Source organism: Drosophila bipectinata, chromosome 2R, assembly GCF_030179905.1.
Source record: "Drosophila bipectinata strain 14024-0381.07 chromosome 2R, DbipHiC1v2, whole genome shotgun sequence".
Classification (NCBI taxonomy): Eukaryota; Metazoa; Arthropoda; class Insecta; order Diptera; family Drosophilidae; genus Drosophila; species Drosophila bipectinata.
The window spans coordinates 15,361,009-15,382,578 of record NC_091737.1 but is presented as its reverse complement, the minus strand read 5'-3'; the positions used below and the strand labels follow the sequence as shown (position 1 = coordinate 15,382,578).

The 21,570-nt window shown below is 43.5% G+C and overlaps 2 protein-coding genes across 2 annotated transcripts; both read left to right on the top strand.

The window, feature by feature from the left end:
• Positions 1-6,738: 6,738 nt before the first annotated feature.
• On the top strand, positions 6,739-8,601 carry LOC108125635 (protein G12). The gene is made up of 3 exons (XM_017241904.3): positions 6,739-7,549; positions 7,649-7,863; positions 8,465-8,601. The coding sequence occupies exons 1-3, from the start codon at positions 6,940-6,942 to the stop codon at positions 8,570-8,572; spliced, it is 933 nt and encodes a 310-aa protein (XP_017097393.2). The 5' UTR covers positions 6,739-6,939; the 3' UTR covers positions 8,573-8,601.
• A 1,056-nt stretch (positions 8,602-9,657) lies between these two features.
• Positions 9,658-11,291, top strand: Parp16 (Poly(ADP-ribose) polymerase 16). Its single transcript, XM_017241916.3, has one exon. It carries the CDS (start codon positions 9,991-9,993, stop codon positions 11,101-11,103), a length of 1,113 nt encoding a protein of 370 aa, XP_017097405.2. The 5' UTR covers positions 9,658-9,990; the 3' UTR covers positions 11,104-11,291.
• Positions 11,292-21,570: the final 10,279 nt, after the last annotated feature.

The window sequence follows — 21,570 nt, the reverse complement described above, 5'->3', positions numbered from 1 at the left end:
ACAACACAGCCATTTGTGGCGAGCACAAGTGCACTTGGCCAGCGGAATCTTAAGTGGGAATGGCAACCGAGTAATATTTTGGCCCCAAACCCAAAGGGGCAGGATGGCAGCATCATCGCTGAGCATTAAAAAACAAAAGGGAACGAATGGCCCGACCGTAAGCGGCTTAATTTCCTGGGTCCCCTCCAGACTGGGAGTCGGCGTCTGGACATTTCCCATCACCCTCAGCTCCCATCTCGCCTTACACATTCCGATAAGACTAACTGGGGGATACAAAATTTAAATACAGCACAAAAATTCCATAACTAATTGGAACTGGAAGTGAACAATACACACTAGAGGACAAGACGGGATGCCAGGGTCTCGAGTCCAGAGTTCCAACCTTTCGGAATCCAATTATCTACTGAGATGCACAAAACTAGTGGTGTGGGAGGGTTTGGTGTTTCAGGATATATTATGACCAGAGTCTCGGCCTGGTGGTTGAGTGCTGAATGCATCACAAGTTCATAATGAAATCAATTTTCAATCAATCGTACGAAGAGCCAACTACGACACAACAGAAAAATATATCCAGGAACTCAAGAGCCAAATAAACAAAAATTTCATATTTTAGAATGGTAGGAAAATGGTTAAAAATATAAATATTTGCATTTGATATATTTGTGATATATTGGATTTAGTTTACAGAGTATTAAAGCATATATCTTGATGTTTTCAGTGTAAATAGTATCAGCCTGAATGTGTTTTTCTCATTTTCTCCAGGGGGGACTTTTCCTCTTGTTTTGTTTCACTTCGATTCGCTTTGGTTTGGCTCCCTGCTCCTTGGCTCCTGGGTCCTTGGCCAGTTGGACATTTGCACTTTTTTCACATTTGCAGTTTACTCTGCTGACTCTCTTTTTTTTACCTTCGCTTTCTGGCCACGGATGTGCTACAAATTGAATTTCTGCCGCGGGACACATTAAGCGATCGCCTGCCTATGGCCTTTGGCATTTGGAACATAAAAATTTATGAGCTTCGAAAAGGATCGAAATGGAATGGAGGTGCTGCAGGTGCCATCCTGCTCCCCACCTTTCCCCCCGTGATTTTACCTGACCCTACTTGCCCCATCACTACCCCGTTTCTGGCCATTTCCCTGCACAAAGAATGTTTATGCGTCGTTTATACAGAACAATTTGAATATTTTATGGACAAAATTCGATTTCGGCTCCCTCTCGTCCAGTACGTGCACTAAAAAAGTTTTGCATATGGAAATTGATTTCCTTTGACCAGACGACACACATACATACATCCATGTCCATGCGGTATGGGAAAAGTTTTCGGGAAAGTGTGTGAGCTGTCCGAGTGTCCAGTTTTTGGCCATTCACACGCACGCTTAGGCAATGGCATCGGCCAGGACTCTGGTCATTTCGATGCTTGACTATTCCGGCAGTTGTCAAACACAAAAAACTGACGGCGAGCGCAAACAAAAAAGAAGTAAAGTAATTTGCACCTCTCCGGTTAGACGTTTATGTTTTATTTTGAATAAAAAAAGCGAAAAACCTGGCCATTTATATGCGTCACATGACACTCTGGCTGTCATTCATGTCGCCCACCGGCCACATTACGCATACGCTACGTGGTCCAGGCATCTTATTATTAAGCGCTAGGAAGCTATATTTTGGCCATGGCCAGGCCACAAATCAAATGAAATAAACTCCATATGGATTTAGACACATTTCCAATAAAAGCTAAAATATTTGAATGGCTAATGCAGAGCGGCGGGTGACATAAAAAAGTGGTCGAAATAGTTCCAGTTTATCAAATATTTTGCATCGCGTGTCGTTGCGCTGCTGCAGTTTGGCATTTTTATTGAAATTCTGTGCTCTTTGGACGTTTAATGAAATTGTCACACTATTTCACAATTTTTGGCATTAACTATTTGGATAATTTATGGCCCCAATGGGTTGCGAGATGGAGTTGGAGCTGGGGCAGGATTTGGAGTGGGATTCTGTGTACATGAGAAATTGGAATGCTCCTGGCGGAACTCAAATAAATGTCACATGACTGTCGCTGGTGTTGCTGTGTTTGCTTTGTGCCCGAGGCTTGCACAAAACGGCTCAAAGTGAAAAGTCTTAAATACAAAATTTATAAGCTTAATAAAAGCGTTGCAGCAAACGCGATAGGGAAGCAGGATGAAGGCTCCTCTGTCGATTCCTTGTTGTGCCACGTATTTATATATATATATATATATATATATGTGTGTATATAGTGTACATATTGCGAGCACACACGACAAACTTTCAAATCGGGAGCTACGTGCGTCAAAGCCAGAAAGCCCCAACTTTATATCGCGCTCCCCTCACTCCGCTTTTACTTTGGCAACTTCAAAAGACTTTTAGCTTATTTTTTAAGTCGCCATTTTCGTTGGTGTGTGATGCTGCTTTTTCTATTTCATTTTATTTAATTTTATTTTTCTTTTGGCCAAGTTTTGTATAGCCTCTGGTGTCGTTGCCTATTTAACCGGAATGTTGTGTGTTTTATTTAGTTTTTGGCTAAATTTGGCCAAATCGTTTTTGGGCAAAAGAGTCGGAAACATGGCATAAATATCTAAAAACGAGTACAGCCCTCCACGGGCGGACATTCTGAATTATGTAATTAACTTGTTGCACGCTTGTTGCAAAATGGAAGAGCAAAAACTATTCGCAATCTGGACAAAACTAATCGCATGTATCCGGCAAATAATTCCGCCGCAAACGGACCCGTATTAGTGGCGAATTAAAGGAGCCATAAACACGAAATCAGCGCATGCGAAACGCTCCCAAGGAGCCAAGTCCGCATAAAAATTGTTAACGGAAGCGAAAATTAATTAAGCCACAGGCCAAGGGCAAAGCACGCACTGCCACGCGATATGACAAAGGCGGTAAAGGAGGGCGGCGGTGGCCAGAGATGGTGGAAAATCGGGAGGAAAATCGCTGGCCGGCCATCGGAGGCTGTGCCCGTTCTGCAAAAATATTGAACTCCTGCGAGAGACCGTAACGCGCTTTTAGACGTGCTCAAATATTTGCCAAACGTGTCAAAAGCGCTGGAACACTCACCGTCAGGACGAAGGTTCCTACCCAGCCCCGCCGCGCCTCCCAAAAACACCATCCCGCCACTTGACAGACCGCCTGCCACCAATTGATTGAAGATTGAGCCGGCCGGGGCAGTCAGGAGCTGTCGAGAAAACGACCTGTGTGTAAGGACATAATTTCTGTTTTTGTTATGGTTTATTGACATCCTGCGAAATCAAAGCCAAAACCCAAAATTGATTGACAACTGACGGCGACAAGTCGGAGAGGTTAAAGTGCAAATCCATGGATCTGACCTTCTATAAATGGATCTGAGGTGGATGAAACAACAATACAGGAGTTCCAAGAAGAGATTGATTTTTACGTGGGCTTTTTTGTGTATTTAGTTTATAAAAAGAAAAATATTGGCAGATTTCGTTAATCCTTGATCTGTTTGGGACTTGCTGCTTGTTATTCAGTTAATTAAACAGGACTTGGAATTTATTTATCCTTGAAACGATTGCCTGAAAGAAGTCCCCTAATAAAATAAAGTCATTTGAAAATGCTTTAATTTCCGAAATCAAAGTGGTAAAGGGAGAAAACATTAAGTGCGAAACAGATTACAAGCACAAAGCTGCCAGGAGTGGGGCAGGACGAGGCAGAGCAGCTGAGCAGCTGAATCTGGGAAGAAGGAAGTTTTTGGGGACAGGCCCTGGCCTGGGCCGCCTGGCAAGGAATCGGGCCTAGACAAGTTAATTTATGGCAGTCAGTGAACCATCCCAGATACTACAGGCACCGTCTGCTGATGCCACAACTCAAAGTGCTCCCTGCAACCCCGCCCCATCCAGCCATCAAGCCATCCTGCAATCCCTGCAATCGGATTGGCTTCCCCCTTCAGAGCTGCTCCCATTTCTTGGCGGGGTTTTTTTTTGTTTTCCTGCGCTGCGGCTGTTTGTGCGAAAACTTTTGCTAATTTGCGGTAATGTTAATGCTGAACTTTGCACAAAATTAGTCAAGTTCTTGGCGCGGCTCGAGTCGGCGCTGCGCTGCGGATTAAGCGCCATGTTACGCCAAAAGTGTTAAGTTGGAAATAAATGTTGACACTTGCGGTAAAATGGAGCTCTTATGCCGCAACATAAACAAAAGGCGCTTGGCCAAGTAAAATCACTTTAGGCCAGGAGTGGGCTGTGGCGGAAAGGGGTTATGGCCAGGCAGCATGAAATTAACCCGCGAGTGGTGTGTTCAAACTGAATCCTCTCGAAAGTATGCAGCCCGTCGTCTGGCTTCCTCAGTACCCGGCTCCAACATCCCGGTTTCAGGCTTCCAGGTCCCAGGTGCGTGTGTACCGCTGACTTGGCCGGACTGCAGTTAATTAAGTCGCAAGGCAACTTGGGCGCCAACGCCACCTTTGTACGAATACTCGTTCTCTAGTACCTTTATGGCAGCTGAGGTATGCCAGGACCTCGCTGAAGTATTCTGCTGTGGCGAAATTAATTTATAAGTTCGGTCCGTTCTAAGGTCACTGGAAGAAACGGATAATAGGATAGTAGGAGGTTTCTAAATAAAAAGGTACAAGAATGTTGTTCTTCTAAGAGAGTGGCGTTAGTAGTGGAGTTTCTCTATAAAATATAATTTCTTTAAATCACCCTTTTCCCAAAGTGTAGGATAACTTTCCCGACCAATTGTTTACGGCTCAAAAACCGACACCGGCAAAGTTTACACCCTCAAAACTTTACGCCCCAAATTTATAAAGTGTCATACGTTATAGCCCCAGCCATAACCCGAACCTGAAACTGAGGCTCCTGGCCGCCCTGGTCTAGGCCAAGTTTTAATCAAGTTGGGGCTTAGTCAAATAATTTATGTAAAAAATTGGCCCGCAACTAAAGTTTGGCCTGCTGACGTTGACAACGATACAATTATTGGTTTGTAGGCAGAACAATTTACAAGCTATATGGGCTGGATGGGCTGTAGTATGGTCTGTGGGCTGTGGGCTTGTAATAAATCAAACCAAGTGAATAAATCATATCTGAACAGAGAATGGAGAGCACACGGGCAAACATGCAGGGAATATAAGTACATATCACTGTGGAGAGTGTCACAGTTGACACATGCGAAAGTGAACGGCAAACGGCGACGGCGACGACGACATGAAATAATGACATGAAAATTGACAATTTTATTCCTACTTAACTTGCTGAATGAGCAAATGAATATATCAACTGAGTGCGAGTGCGAGTGCGGGTGAGTGTGTGCCTATTTGAGGGTGTGTGAGTGTGGAGACATATGCATGTACATATTTTATGCACAGTTTGACAAGCGAGCGAGCTGGAAACGAGAAATCAGACCTGAATGAACGCCTGAACAGCAGAACGGCTGAACGGCTGAACGGCTGAGTGACTGAATGACACATACAGTGACTAACCGAGTGACATTCCAGCCAGCTGTCAAAGTGTGAATATCATACTCACACACACACACACAAACGGCCAAAACACACCCACACCCTTGGGGGGTGGTGTGGTGTTTTCTTTGATTTGAATTTGCATTTGGCGGAAATGCAGTTGGCCGGCAGGAAACCCGTCTCTATTCGAATAATTTACGAGCCAAGACCGCGGCTGTGGGCCAAAGGCATGTTTTATGGCCCAATCGAAGCTATTGATAAGCGTTATAAATCATTATTTTATGCACTAGGGCTACAAGATGCACTGCGAGTAAAAATAAGATACTATTTTAAGGGAAAGTGTAGGCTGCTAATATCTAATGACAAAAGATGCCTTTTAAATTCTTCTCTAATTTAAGCTCTAAATTTTTATACCCTTGCAGAGGGTATTATAATTTTGGTCAAAAGTGTGCAACGCAGTGAAGGAGACATCTCCGACCCTATAAAGTATATATATTCTTGATCAGGATCACCTCCTGAGTTGATATGAGCATGTCCGTCTGTCCGTCTGTCCGTCTGTCCGTCTGTCCGTCTGTCCGTCTGTCTGTCCGTCTGTCTGTCTGTTTCTACGCGAACTAGTCTCTCAGTTTTAAAGCTATCGTCTTGAAATTTTGCACACACCCTTCTTTCCTTTGCACGCAGTATATAAGTCGGAACGGCCCGGATCGGCCGACTATATCCTATAGCTGCCATATAACTGATTGATCGGAAATGGTATAACTTTGGTGTTTTCAGAGTTAGAGAGTTTAAATTTCACATGAGAGCTATTTTTGGCAAAACATTACGACATGCCAAATATCATAAGGATCGGCCGACTATATCCTATAGCTGGCATATAACTGAACGATCGGAAATGACCCAACTTTCGCGTTTTTGAAGATAGAAAGGTGGAATTTAGTACAGATTCTATTTTTGGTCAGTTGATCCAACCTACTAAATTTCATAAGGATCGGCCCACTATATCCTATAGCTGCCATATAACTGAACGATCGGAAATTACCAAACTTTTGTGTTTTTGAAGATAGAAGTTTGGGATATTTTTAGGTTTGGTTTTTGTATTATATTAAATTGGGTTATATTATCATATTTTCATAAGGATCGGCCAACTATATCCGATGTTTGCGATATATATCCGGTTTTAACTGCAAGGGTATATAAACTTCGGCTCCGCCCGAAGTTAGCTTTCCTTTCTTGTTTAAAGTAATATTTTAATTTATAATTAAATTCAAATTGTGAAATATTCTTCCCTAAGTGTGAAAGTGCACCCACGAGTTCATATCCCACACCCATAGCTCAGTGTGTTTTTGTCGAATCAACGCCACTGATTAAATTAAATAATCGCCCGGAAAAACGATTGCGAGAGCCTCCTCGAATGGTCTCCAAAGTAGTCTCCACAAGCCGCAGACAAAAAAGACCGTGAGATTTGTTAGCCAGAAGTCCGGAAACTCTAGAGGAGATCACATCGCCGCTGCCATGAACCACCTCCACCTCCTAGTTTTTGTGATTCTCTGTGCCGTTGGCATAGCTCCCTCAATGGGTCGCCCCAAAAGCGAGGAAATCGTGATGGTGGAGGATATAATACGAACGAATAGTGGAAAATCGGAGGATAGTAGCGTTGCCCTGGTCACCCTAAGTGAATCGGCCAGCGAGGAGAGCGACGAAAGCGGTCAAGCCAATGCCTCCGATGACCTGATCTTCCCCACTCGAAAAAATCAAAGTAAAAACGAGGACAAAGCCCACATAGACTTGTCGTCCGTCGGGGAGCCCAAAGTGGAGGAACTGCCAAAGGATCTGACTCCGGCGAATCAATCCATCGATCTGAGTGCCTTTGTGGCGCTAATTCCCGTGCAGGAAGTTCAGTCCATAGCGGCCCATTATTACCACCACGACGCGGAGGTCCAAAGGGCATATGCATTCCTCTCTAGTAGCTATTTTTCGGACATCAAACAGCAGATTTTGCAGCTGCCAGAGGTTGTGGCCTTTATGCGGTACCTCAATGCCACTGGTTTTGATGTCCTCAAGGTAGTGCAGTCTGTGTCGGATGCGGCGAAGCCAGGAGTATTGGATTTGGCAGCATCCAACGGTGCGTATACGTAATGCCGTATGTCTGGCTTCCATATTTGAGGTTCAAATGGAAAGGCCGTATTTTTTTGAGATTCTATGCTAGATTTATGCCCTCTAGAATCCACCACATCGAAGGCTAACGAAGATGGCAGCACCACCACGCGGGAACCACTCAACGGCCTACACGGCCTTGTGGACAGTATCCTGGACATCTTGCCGCAGGACCAACTTCTGGCCACCTTTTTCGACAAAACCGAGAGCGACAAACAATTCGCAGCATTCGTCGACAGCATAGGCAACCCGAAATTTGCCAAAATTCTGATCGGTCTTCAGGTAAGTTGGGAAAGCCAGAAACCATTCCCCCATGTGGTAATTGTATTTCAGTTTTGGGGGACACGCTTTGTTTGCCACAAGTCCCCAACTCCCTTTTCCGATACACTCTACACTGTGTATGTGTGTTGAAAATTGTTTAAAAAATTCCATTTGAAATGGCCGTCTTTGAGTCGCTGGCTGCGCCATAATAATTTCCCACCGAGACGTGAGAAAAATTTTCGATTGCTTTATTGAGTTTCTTTTGGGGAAAAGGTTCAGGTTAAAAGTGGGCAACTTTTATATGCGATTCCGTATACAAATCAACTTCCGTTGATGCCTCAGAATTTTCAAGTGCCATAGCGTTTTTCCTTTCTTTTTATATATTTTTTTCCTGGCTCGATTTTGGTCTCGTCCCCGGCACCGGCCTTCTAATTGGCAATTGAGCTGGCCTACGTGAGGTACATATTTATGAAATCAAATCGCCAGCGCCAGCCAGCAGGCAATTTATATTTATTTTCTCCCAGCCCCAAACTCATATATATTTATCAGCAATTCGATGGAGTGTGTTTTTGTGATAATTGATTTCGCCGCACTGATTCCGTTCTCATCTTGCCACTTTCAGACGTCTCTGACACTGCGAAATCTTCTATTTGTTCTACACAACAATAGTATCTACGTGGAGCGCATTGTGGAATCATTGAAGTCATACTTTTTCCTATCTAATTTTTAGTTTTTAATAAAATACATCCTGTTAAGACATTGGAGTTGTTTTTTTTATATAATTAGCTATTAAGTCTGCATCATTTTCTTTTCTTCTCCTTCTTAAAGAATCTTTTTTTTCACTTCATATCAGTGGTATCTTAATTTAACCAAAAACCAAAAGAAAAATCAATGAAAAGAGGAATTATTTAGCAGGGGGTAGGACACTCCGGGGAATTGACATTGCCAAAAGAAACTTGGGCATATTAATAACATTTCCTGCAGAACGTCGGCGCAAAAAGAGGGTTAAATGACGTCAAAAGTTTATCTACGAAAAAAGTTGCCACGGCTGTTGGTCCTGATTTATGCCGCCGAATGCCAGGAGACGCCGCTCCTGCCACCTCCCGGCGCAACGCAACAGTTGCAACTCTCTTAATGTCGGCGTTTATTTGAATAAACTCCAACTTTGATTTCACAGGCAGCGAGCACGGCAAAAAGTTGCAAACTTTTTCGGTTAACTGATTTCCACACAGACCTACACCTGCAGCCTCCCATTTGGGCCAAACGCAAAAACACACAAAAAAAGAATAGAAGCCGGGAAACAAAAAAAATTATTTTGCTCTCGCGCCCCCCAGGAGACTCATAATTTAGCGGGAGTATATCAATAAATTACGCACACTGCAGCAGGTGGAGAAATCCAGGGATCCCGGAATGTTACTCGGGGGGTTGTTCGCTGCCAGAGATAAAAGTATTGAAAAAGTATCCAATTAACTGCGTAGCTATGATGCAACTTTGACCATTTCGTCTCCGCCCCTTTGGCCCGAGCCCTCGTGGTGGCTGTAGCCCCGGGGTCTCAGGTTAAGTCACCCTGCTGCAAACACGCTACAAGCCCGACATAAGGTGAACGTCAGCCATCAAGAGGCAGACAGCAGGCATCAGGCATTCGACATCAGGCTCCATTAATCAATTACAGACCAGCCCCGAGTATTCATCCAACCATAACCCATTCCAGGACCTCACTTGCCAACTGTTACTATGCATGCACTCGAAACAAAAAATCAAATTATTGGCCAAGTCTTTCAAATCATGGATCATGGTCAAGGGAATCCCGACAACATTTTCAAAATTGTTTTCTTTTATGGAATGTCAGAATTTTCTGTCACAAAATTTGTATCTGCGTAAAGCGGCGAAAATTCCCAAGGGCGTTACCTTAAGTCGTTAAAAATTATTTTCGCCAAGTGCGTACCAGGACGAAATCCAATCTCCTGCAACCAGTTCCGGCCAATCATCCGGCCTGCCACCTGTGCGACACACTTCATTCGATTGCCGAGATTGTCGAAGGCTTAGATTGATGCCCGACGGCTTGCCGAAAACTCTGCGAAACATTTTCAAAATTTTAGTCTCTAAAGGGATTTAAGATCCACGTCGTTTAAAAGCTCGCATCCAGAAATGACGCTACTTAGCTGTCCGGCCCCTGTGGGGCTCAGCCGTGCCAAAAATAGTACCCACTCGCAAACCAATCAGTCCATGAAGCGGATCAGTTGGCGGAGATTGATGTCGGTGCTGCCCCAATCGGTGGTGCTGCCGCTGGGATATGCCCCGCTGGCGAGAGCGCCACTCGACTTGAAGAGCCTCTTTTTGGTCCAGAGGCGCCTCCAGGAAGACCTGCTGGGCTGTGAGGCTCTGTGGACCATGTTTGTGGCTGCCGCGCTCAGCTATCGCTACAAGACCCGCCTTCGACCATTTCCGAGAAGTTGCCAGAGCATCGATCACCTGTGCCGCGTCCTGGCGGATGTGCCCAGGCTAGAGACCCTCCATGAGAATCTCCTACTCTGCGACTACCAGTCCTGTACCCCAAATGTGGTTCGCCTGCTGTCGGATGTCTTGGTGGATCAGGCCGATCGGGTGTCCTTGACCTCCCTGCGTCCCAGGGAGTTCGAGGAGCTGTACAACCACCTAGGCATGCCCACACCCGACCGTGCCCCCACTCAAATATTCGAGGTGCGATCCGGGAAAGAGAATCGACGGGCGGCGGCCTATAGCCTTTTGAGCAAACAGAAGAAGGAGTGCGTCCGACTGGGTTTCTGTGGCTGCCCGCTGGAGAAGCTGTACGCTCTCCTCAACGCCGAATGCCTGCCCGAAGGCAAGTACCTGGAGCTGACTAGCGATGTGAACGAGGCACTGTCCCGGAGCAAGCCCCAGGCGGGACTGGGTGGCTCCCTGTGCGGTTCCATAATCCGGTGTGTGGCTGTGGTGGAGTTTGTGTTCCAAGGCAACGAGACGAGTCCGGACAAGAGACATGTCATCGTGCGTGATGCGGATACCATGCAGGTCTCCTACCTGATGATCTATGGCCAGAGCTGTGAGGAGCACGAGGCCGAGATGGAACTGATGACCCTGCCGGGTCGAAAGCTAATCAATTGGATTGGCAGCTTCGAACAGGATGCCCTGTCCGTGGGCGTCGGCCTGCTGATAGTCTCCTCGATGGCACATTTCGGCAGCAGCTTCTTTCGACTTTTCGCCCGCACTGGCTTTCACATCCTGAAGCGAGGATTGCTGTGACAACTATTATTTGCTGGCTATGTCCGTGTCCATTCCCTGTGACCTTCGACTGTCAAGAGGATTTTTATTACCGACTTTAGTCTGTCGATTTCACAAACTAAACTCGATAAAGAATAAAAATCCTTTTGCCAGTTGCTGGCACAGGCGTCAAGTTATGTGCGAAATGAAATCGATCTGTGTTGAAAACATTTTGCAAGGATTTGATCTTATTTCCAGAAAGGATAACACGGACAGTACTGGGGGAGGAGGGGCGGTCCGACAGTGCCCACATAAATAACAACAATTTAGCATTCACAAGTGACGCAGTAAAAATTTATGCGCTCTCGCACATTTTCAATTTTCTGCAATTTTTCTAGCAATTGTGTGAAATTCCTTGCGGCCATTGGGCAACGGCAACAGCAGCAGCAGCAGACGTTGCATGTGGCAAGGACACAGACAGATTTGTTTGATGGTGTGCGTAAGTGAGCTCTTACACTGAAGGTAAATATTTTTAGATTTCTCTTAAAATATCTATTTCATGTCTTATACTCTTAAAACCTGGAAGTTTTACTAAAATGTGGTTTATATTTTTTATGATTTGGGGCTATAATTTACTGATTATTTCTCAGTGCATAGACTGTAAGCATTATGTGCCGCCGGACACTTTTAGGGCCACACAATTTAGAGACTTGGCTGGGCTAGATTTTCCATTCTCATTTTTTTCTGGAACGCTTCCTTTTTCAAGGATTTTTATTTTTTTTTTTTTGTATGTCATGGAAACCCGCCAACCATGTGGGCTTGTGTGCACTTATGTGTCACTGGCTGGGCTGGATTCGCTTTTTACATATGCTCGTCTGCTCGTTGCTGCTACAAGTTATGCCCGGAATTTCAAAGCTAGCCGGACTCTTGCTGGCCAGCAGCACATTGCTGGCATTTTGAGGCGTTGCTTGTGCGAGGCATTTTTGCAAGCCATATTTCATTGAATTTACATGCCCGATGCCGATGCCAATGCCAATGCCGTCGCCGTTGCTGTTGCTGTTGCCGCCCCTGTTTGTGTTGCAATTACCGTAAACTCTCCGAAGCTCTATCAGCGCTGATTTAGACCCCTCGAGCCCACCACTTAGCCCCCTGCTAGCCCAGCCTTCAAACAGTTCGCAGCAACCATTAATAAACGCACACATCAAAGTTGGCATTTGCCACATAAAATTCAATTTAGTGGCAGCCACAGCAAGAAAAAGGACATCCCCCGAGCCAAAAGCTAAGCCGAAATACACATTAGCATGAGTGCACTGCAAAAAAACCTGAAATGTATAGTTTTTCAATACCTTGCTGGTTTTACCCCAAGAACGCTCCAAGAACGTTTTACATTTCTACCGATGTTTTAAACGGTAATATATCCTAATATGTTTCTTAATCTGTTTCATCTTTTTCCTCTTAATAGAAAATTAAACGGTAAACCTTTCTCAATTCTAATGTAAAAATAAATCAAATATTTTCTAAACAGTCAATAATCCTGTATCAATAATGCTTTTTGCCTTTTTTACTTACGAAAACAGGCCATAACTTGGCTAATACTGATCTGATCCACGAATCTTGTACATTACTTATCTTTTATCTACGAGTACTATTTTTCTCATCATTCTTTAATGGTGCTTCTTTTCTAAATCGACTGTCAGAAGGCTAAAATATTTACTAAAGTGACTCCAAAGTTCCCCTCTGTCCTAACTTCCTCCCATAACTTGGCCAATGTACTATTAAAACATGATATACCTTCCCGTTCTTGTTTCTTTCAGTACCAATTTTTCGAAAATTTTCATCTTTTACAAAATATAGAAACAAATTGATTCTTTCAATTTTACTATATTAGGATGTATATCAAAGGACACTGAAGTTCTGTCTCAATAATGGTTTATCGTTTTTTTTTTAATCAGTTGAGAAATGAACGCAATGTTAGTATACTCCTTTTTTTTTTTGAGTAATCTTAACAAATATTTTGCTCTCCAGGATACTTTTTTATCTTTTCGTCATTCAATATAATTTCAAGGAGTACAGTTTTTAAATTATAATTTTCTTTACGTGCATTAAGGGGTTGGGGGTGCTGGTAAACAAGTTGGAGTGGAGTGGATAACAGACCAGGGGGAAATAGAAAGTTCACCCACTTAGATCCTGCACTCGAAACTGAAATCAAAATAAATGTCAACGTTGCTGTCACACAAAGCCGAAGCAATTTCTCCCTCTACTCTCTACTTTCTCCTTTCTCGATTTCTCGAAGCTTTTTGGAGCACTGTTTTTTGGGGGAGGGATGAAGTTTTTTGACTTCCTTAATGACAGAGTGCGGTGACGGTGGCTTCCCTGCATCAAGATGATGATGATGATAATGACGTTGTCGATCACAATGTGGCAAGGACGTTGATGATGCAATTTTGCCGAAGTCGGGTGGCTACCAAGGGCGGGTGGTGGTGATGTACCATCCCATGCCATGGCATGCCACCACCACCCATTGTTCGTTTTGTTAATCTAGCAAAATTGATAAGGTGTGAAATTCTTGATTTTATTTTCTGCGTTGTGCGCTCGAAAATGTTTTTCTTTCTTCGGCCCACGTTTCAGGTTTTCCTTTCGTTTTTGATTTTCCTCCCCTCCTGGTTATTGTTGGGGTTTTCCGGGGCTCACCGTTTTTCTTTTTTGGACGCCCTTTGATGTTCTTTGATGAGGTGTTTGTTTAGTTTTTCCTACGTTGCGAGCCTTAGTTTTTTTTTTTTTACGTTTTTTGATGTTCTGTCAGTCTAAACGCAATTTGGATATGATTCACAGGCCAAAACAAGAAGTCGTCGAGCGTTGAGCGTCGAGCCCAACCTGTCTATCACGCTTTTTTCCATTTACATTTTAAACGAAATTTAATCCAGTTTGCGGCAACAGAGCAACACCTTTTGCCATTGCACGCTTTATTATTTGCTTTGAAATTTAAATAAGCAAGGAAATTGACTTTGCAACGCCAGCAGGATCATAAAGAAAACACTCAGACAGCAGACTCTAACAATAGAGGACACTATTTTGGTTCCAAACCTAGTTCTAACTTGGATTTTCTTTTTATTGGTAATTAAGGATAAGAAAAGCTTTTCACAACCTTTACCCTTTTCACAAAAACTCTCTTTTTTTCCTAGAATATTATTCACATCTGTATATAAAGAGATTGGGGCATGGGAATCGTTTTTCCAAGCGTTTTTCCATGCGTTTTCCCTGGGCCCGGCTTAATTATTGGCCCGTCAATTGCACAAAGCGAAACGGAAACGGAAACCGAAACAGAAACAGAAACAGCCACTGAAATGGCTCAAACGCTGGCCAGGCATAAATTGATTTGTACCAACAGGGTCCAAACGAAAAAAAAAAAAGGACACACACCCAGACTCACACACAAAAAAGTGTGTGGTCAGTGATAGTTAAGTGGGTGGGAGCTGAACTTCCCGCCGGCAAAATCCAGTTAAAGTGCAACATGCCACACACTTGAAGCTCTGCATCCTCTTGGCATCACTTTGGCCAAATTCTCCATTGAATTCAATTCAATTCGATGCGATTCGATTCAATGGTTTCGAGTGGACGGGGTGATTCTGAAACTCACTAGCATTTGGGGATTGTTTAATTATTGGAAATTCTCGGTGCGAGCTCAAAGGATGCGCTCTCCCTTCCATCGGCCAGGGCAAGTGTGTGTTTGGATGGTTGCATTTGACTAATCAGTGCATTAGCAGTATTCGCCATTATGGCCAAATGCAAACTTCAAGTGAATGTTCCCTCAATCAGGTGTCCATATCCATTGCTTAGTGACCACAACATGAAGATGGCCGATAGCAATTAAGAATGCACTTGAAGAAATTAGTTTCAAGCATTAAAAACTGTATGATTATTTCGTGGCTTTTGAGAAAGTTTCTGGGTAAACAAACTAAGCTTTAAAAGTGTACTAACTATAATTTAATATTCATAATTGTTTCAGTGCAACTTGCCTTTGAAAGTAGCTGAATCTGAGGTGAATAGGATGGGGCAACCCAAAAACAGGAGATCAAAGTGCCCCTTTGACTCGCTCAAGTGGCCACGCAGATAATGCTCCGCACAAAGGACCCGTGGTCGTGTGATGGACGCCCATCCTAATCGCTTCAACGGCAGCAGCAGCAGCCCCATCCAGCAGCCAATTCAGGACACAACGCAGATTCCTGATTGCGCATACGCAGTGTGGTCGCCACGCTTGGGCTTATTTGCCGCACAGCTTTGCCCCACCAATTGATTTAAAATCCGCCTGATGGCAGCATAATTCGATGTCGGGCGGGGCTATAGTGCTGAGGGCCTGGGGGGCTGACATTTTGGCAAATTTCATTTGCGCTGCAAACTCAGTTAGTTGGCAATGTCGCGTCGCGGAAAGTTTCGCTCTCGTTGCATGTGCGTTAATGCTGGCAGTTAACTTAATTTTGTCACATTTACCCACACATTAAAACAACAGTGGAAGCGACAGCAAATGAGGCAGAGACTGAGCTTGCAGCAGCACCAACTAGTGGCAGCACCAACATGCAACTCGCAAGACAAACAATGCCACGCGAGACAAATAACTGATGGGCGGTGCCCGTGGCAGGTTGGAAAGTCTGCAGCACAGAGTTTGCAATGCACAGAGCTCATCAAAGCAACTCGCGAGGAAACGTAATTTGTAGTGCACTCAGGAATATTTTATAACAAATTTAAGAAAATTATAAAACTTTAAACGAAAACTTCGAAAGAATCATGCTAAAGCCAGTTAAGATCTTTACTTTTATGGCTCCTAATATTCCAAAGATACTTTCCCACCCTCGCCTATATAAAATATAGATTTTCTTCAAGTGATTACCTTGGCCATGGTTGAGGGGATTGCGGTGTTAAGTGAGTGAGTGATGCATGCCGCAGACGACGCAAGTTGAAGGAAAAATGTTAAATTACGTTGAAAACGCCGGGCATGAGAGTAATGGTAGGGGGCAAGCCTGTTGTGACTGGGTCTTCTATTTACATGCAAGTATGCTAGATGCGTGCTGTTTATTTATGATTGCATTCAGTCTTGCCACTCCATTACTCCCCTCGGTGGGCCCCTTAGTTGCTATTCAACCATTTCCTGATGGCATCATCTGCCGACCGCAGCCGTGCCTGCACTTAAAAGCGATTAAATATAAATCAATATAAAAATTTGCATATTGAATGCGCGATTTAGGTTTCAGCGGAGTGCCATTCTTTTCAGAGCGTTAGTTGGTCTTTAATGGTAAAGAAAAGAGGTCTTTAATAACTCTATTTGTTCTATCATGTTTTATAATTTAAACTACTTTTGTCCAAACCTATTTCAGTGTATCATGCAACTTGATTCATTCATGCCGGCCTCGGGTGGCCGCCGAAGCTGTCATCGAGCATGTCAAAACAAACATTATAATCCATAAATTCCACTAAGACCCAACCCCAGTCCAATTCCGATCCCAATCCCACTTTTCGGCTAACAGAGAGCTCATGTGAGCCGCCTCGGGGGTGGCATATTTTTAATGCGTTTATGCTAATCGGGCGGATTTCGATGCGGCCTGCCTTGTTAAATGTGCCAAGGCTGGACGTGTCGGGAGAATCGGATTCGGAATCCAGCTAGAGAGATGAGTTTCATTCAGCTGGGAAGGATGAGTTCCGACCCGGCTGTCAACACACACATTTTGCTGATTGCCATGTGCGTTGTCTTCCCCAACGAATTTGCATAAATTGCGTTCAAGTCAAATGCTTTGGGTTTTCGGCCGGGTGGTATGGGGGATATATCCGAAAGTGATGAGTAAGGAGCAACAAAAACGACGCGTCATCCTCGTCGAGGACCCTCGTCCTCGACAATTACAGTGCCTCAGGTAATTACGTGGCAGGTCTCCTCAAGTGGCCTTCACACTTGCCACACGGCCTCTGCCAAAATTATGCACCGACATTGAAATTGAATGACTCTGCTGAATTTGACATCAAGTTTAAATTACTTTTGGCCAACTCCCACATACTATATATGTATATATATACAAACACAGCGAGAGAGACATACAAAGGACGAAAAGGTATAATCAAGTGGCAACCGAGTGTCAATGGTCAAACAAAATTTTTGCAATCAACGTGGGTGACTACGAGTGGTTGGCTGTGCTGCCCGGGTGCTGTGTGTTTGCCCCTTTTCGCCACCGAAAATTTTCAATTATGCGAAATTTGGTTTCTTTTGTTGCCGGCAGCTCCTCTGTGCCGAATTAGGCACGAAAATTCTCAATTGAATTGGCCCTGATAATGACAACTTCATGCATTATGCGTCGTGCCCCAGGCCCCCGGGGGTAACGTGGACACGGAATTCGAACATGGGCCATACGACCCGTAGACCTCGTCCACATTTTGAACGACAGCGACAGCCGCTGAGCCACTGAGGCATTCAAAAACTTGACAATTTCGTTCACCGCTCGTCCGTTCGTCCGCCAGTCACCCTGTCCGTTTGTCCGTCTGTCCGTTCGTGCCCCTGCTACCGCAAATATGCGATTGCCTTGTTCTGGTGCAAATGAATGGACCCCAGATCCGAAAACTGGGTCCAGTCCCCAAAAACCCAGGGCCCCGAGCCCAGAATCAACGAAACGCGGCAGTTTCTGCATTTTTCTTTCCCTCTTTTTGTTGAGGGGAGGAGGGAGTGGGTGGTTGGCTCTGGCTGACGGCGCTATGTGGTGCAAATTTTCCCCAAAAATGTACCAAACATTTTGCTATACATGGAGTGCCGGCTGGAGCTGCTCCTCCGCTGCTGCGGGTCCGCCTTTTTACCCTAACCGATGCTGTGCCATGTGTGCAGGCGTTGCTGTTGACGGCTGGATGGCCCAGGATCTTCCCTGTGGCCCGCTCCCTGGTACAAGTGCAAGCCAGAAGGCACACACAACAAAAATTATGTAAAAGGTGTGATCAAATATGCATAAGTTTCTGGCAGCTATTCTATACTTTAATTGGTAAATATTTTAAATGTTTTATAATGAAGTTTCTATAATAAAATAAGTTTTAAAAACATTATCTTTTAATTAAATAAAAGCTTAGTAAATAAAAGAGGGTAAAGATTTAAATGCTGTATTATTTTTCCCAGTGTATACCCCTTTTGCCAGCATCACTGGTAAGAGGCTGACTTATGCATTCATCCATCCAGTCAGCCGCCAGGATGCCCCAGCGAGCCAGCGAGCGAGTGAACGGGCGAGTGGTATGTGGTTCGCTTTTAATAAATTCATAAATATTTATGTATGCAAAATTCTGTCCAAAATGCTGCCAGCAAGCGACTGCGACTGCGACTGAGACTGGCAGTGCGGCTGTGGCAGGTCCACCTAGCAATCTATTCAATTTTCCGGGACTTGCAGGAGCATCGCAACCCATCGACAGGCAAAAGATCGAACAGAGGACTATGTTCTCTGCACCACATTGAACATCGAAGCAAACTGAACTGAGCTACACACACACACACACACACACACACATAGACATATACACCCACACACACTCAGAGAGACACATATTTTGGGGGCAGAAAATGGCGATAGATTGATGCGGCATGTCACAAAAACCGCAACAGCAGGTGAGAAGCTAGGTGGGAAGCATGACATGGCCTAGGCTGAGACATGAGCAATTTCCATATTTTGTGACTGAGCGAGTAAATCATGGTCCTGGTAGAGTTCGGCACTGTGTGTGCACACTTTTGCCCCAAACTGTAGGGCCGAACTATGCAAAATGGCAAAATGCCTCTTTGGCCAAAGATTACGAGAATGTAACAGGGTTTGAGCCGTGCCTTGTTCCCATCCTCACTACTTAAATTGGCAGAGAAAGAAATAATGATAAAATAGGAGTCATATTAGAAGAGATTTATCCAATTTAAAATGCTCATATTTAAATATTCATTAAAGTATTCATTAAGAATAGAAAATAATATCTTGTCTAGTCTTTAAGGTCCATCTGTTTTTTTCTGTGTACAGCAACATGTTAATAATATCTTGAGCCACCCTGTCCAGTGAGCAAAAGCAAATGGCCCTGACTGTCGGACGGGGGAGGTCCTGAAACCCCCTGCAAAAATTGAATATTTCCCAGCTCTTCTCCAGTGCAACTGATGTGACATCGGATGAGGATGTGGGATGAAATGGGATGTGGAGTCTGGTAAGTCTGGGAAGGCGGGGCGTATAAATCACAGCATGCGGCACTCACAGAGAGCACTCCTATTTTAATCTCGTTTTTGAATACTCGTTAACTTGCCTTTTGTTATTTTTTCCGTATTTTTTTTATTTTCACGCGTATTTGCATACAAATGCGGCACTGAGAGTGCGGGGAGCTTGGCAACTCCGGGCAGTGTCGTCGTTTTGCTCACTGCCTACACACTGTTGAAATGATTTAAAATCAATTTATTTTTTTTCTATTATCCCTATGTAAATCATTTTACGACAGACAGCCCGATAGACCGACAGAACGACAGACCAAGAGCGAAGAAAGTTTCCATGCAAATAAATCAACTTGATGCGTAGCCATAGAAAAAGCGAAAAGTAGAGCTTGCCAGGAGTAGGAGAAAAAAATCGAGTGAATGATTTTGGAATTATTTACAAATTCGCAAACAAATTTGCACATGACAAGCATGGGTGCGATAAGAGGTGATTTTTTATCGAACCGGCTTGGAGGGGGATAGACATTAATAAGGCTTGATTTCTAGAATCTTTTCTTGGCTGAATGGATTCGTTTGTAAATTGATTTAAAAGGAGAAGCCAACGGCAATCTATCCAAAACTAAATGAACGTCTGGAAATGCGTTATATTCAAATCATTGCCGCCAAATATGATAATGGTTGACATTATGGCATTACCGAACCCCAACATAACTGACATGACAACCAGGCTAATGACATTTAAATGAGCACTAAGTTTAAATAGACCAAGCGAAACTCATTAATATTAATGCCCAGAAATTATTCCATTCGGGTCAATGTGTGACAAATGGGCAATCAAATATTTATTTGCCACAGACAAAATGCAAAAAATCACAAATGCAGCACAAATTTTTAATATGTATAACTGCATTTAATAGCCACTGAATATTTATAGAAAAAAAATCGTATGAAATAATAACGAAACTAAAATTAAAGGCGTAAAAACAACTAATACCACACAACAGTTAAAAATACAAGAGTCAAAAAATGCACTATAAAACGGCGGGAGCAACTCAATATGAATAACAAATCGTGATGAAATTTACATGGAAATGGCCGCAAAGCACAAACAAATAGAAAACAGACTGCGAAAATATCAAATTGCATAAATAACTAATTAAATTTAAATTTGCAATTTAATGAGCGCAATTTACGAACGTGCGAAGACTACAAAATGCTTTTTGAGTGTTCCGGGTGGTCTGGGTGTTCTGGATGGTGGATGGGATGGGGTACTATGGGCTGTGGCCTGTGGGTTTTCCCCAGTAGCTCCTATTACACTAATTATGCATAACGGTGAAGGCAAGTTCGAAACAATCCCTATATGGAAGCCCTGTGATCTGTTTGACATTTTTTGTTGTATTTCGTAGCGCCACTCGTAGCGAAACTTTCCTTTCAAATAAGTTTTTCTTTGGCGGAAAGTTTGGTGTAATTAAAAATTTTCGCTTTTTATTCAAGATCAGGCTAATTAAAAAGTTTTGACCAGAGCAAAATATGCATGTAGAGGGGATTGAGCGAAAGGTATTTAAAACTTATAAGAAGCTTGCCAAGGTACTTATGGCCAAGGATATGAAAATTCCAGAGTGACAACAAAACAAACAAATAAACCGAGATAGAAATTTTAGACTATATACCTTTTGCCTACGACGACCTTAACAGGGATAGACTGAAGGATGGCTGGCTGGGATAGATGGGTAAATATCACAGAAACTGCAATTTTCATTAACAAATAGAGGAAGTGGGCGTGAGTGGGGCGGAAGTGGAGCCTCTTGGATAGAGACAAAAATTAAATAAAAATAGCTGTAAGCCATGAGCCAGCCAACTATACCATTGCCGGGGCTCTGGAGGATTGCTAACCCTCAGAATACTAGCTAGAAACCAAGGCAATCAGGGGTTGACGACTGGCAACAACAGCCAAGACAGCACTGCATCATTTCCAAATGAAATAAATCAAAATAGACAAACAAGCAAATAAATAAATAAACAAACAAACAAAGCCAGTGTAGCGAACAAAGGAAGTACAGTGAGGGTTGGCTAGTCCGGACCAAATCCACTCCAAGTCCACCCGCAAAACTATTAGTTGCATTTTACCCAGAGGAGACTGTTGTCCAATCGATTAGCTTTTGGACAAACAATAAGACTGAGGCTTTAATTGAACTTCTTTTGAAAAATATGATTGACTCTAATGTATAATAAATTTTTTACATCACTTTTTAAGGTTCAATTATTCAAAGCAATTAATCCATAAAGCCAAGTTTAAAGTCCCTTTTTTGTATCTTACTTTT

What these genes read in the sequence shown, in the direction of transcription:
- Parp16 (XM_017241916.3), top strand. Translation starts at nt 9,991, where the DNA reads ATGACGCTACTTAGCTGTCCGGCCCCTGTGGGGCTCAGCCGTGCCAAA.
- LOC108125635 (XM_017241904.3), top strand. Translation starts at nt 6,940, where the DNA reads ATGAACCACCTCCACCTCCTAGTTTTTGTGATTCTCTGTGCCGTTGGC. An exon ending in GGATTTGGCAGCATCCAACG is followed by an intron (nt 7,550 to 7,648) that starts GTGCGTATACGT and finishes TATGCCCTCTAG; the next exon opens with AATCCACCACATCGAAGGCT. An exon ending in AAATTCTGATCGGTCTTCAG is followed by an intron (nt 7,864 to 8,464) that starts GTAAGTTGGGAA and finishes TGCCACTTTCAG; the next exon opens with ACGTCTCTGACACTGCGAAA.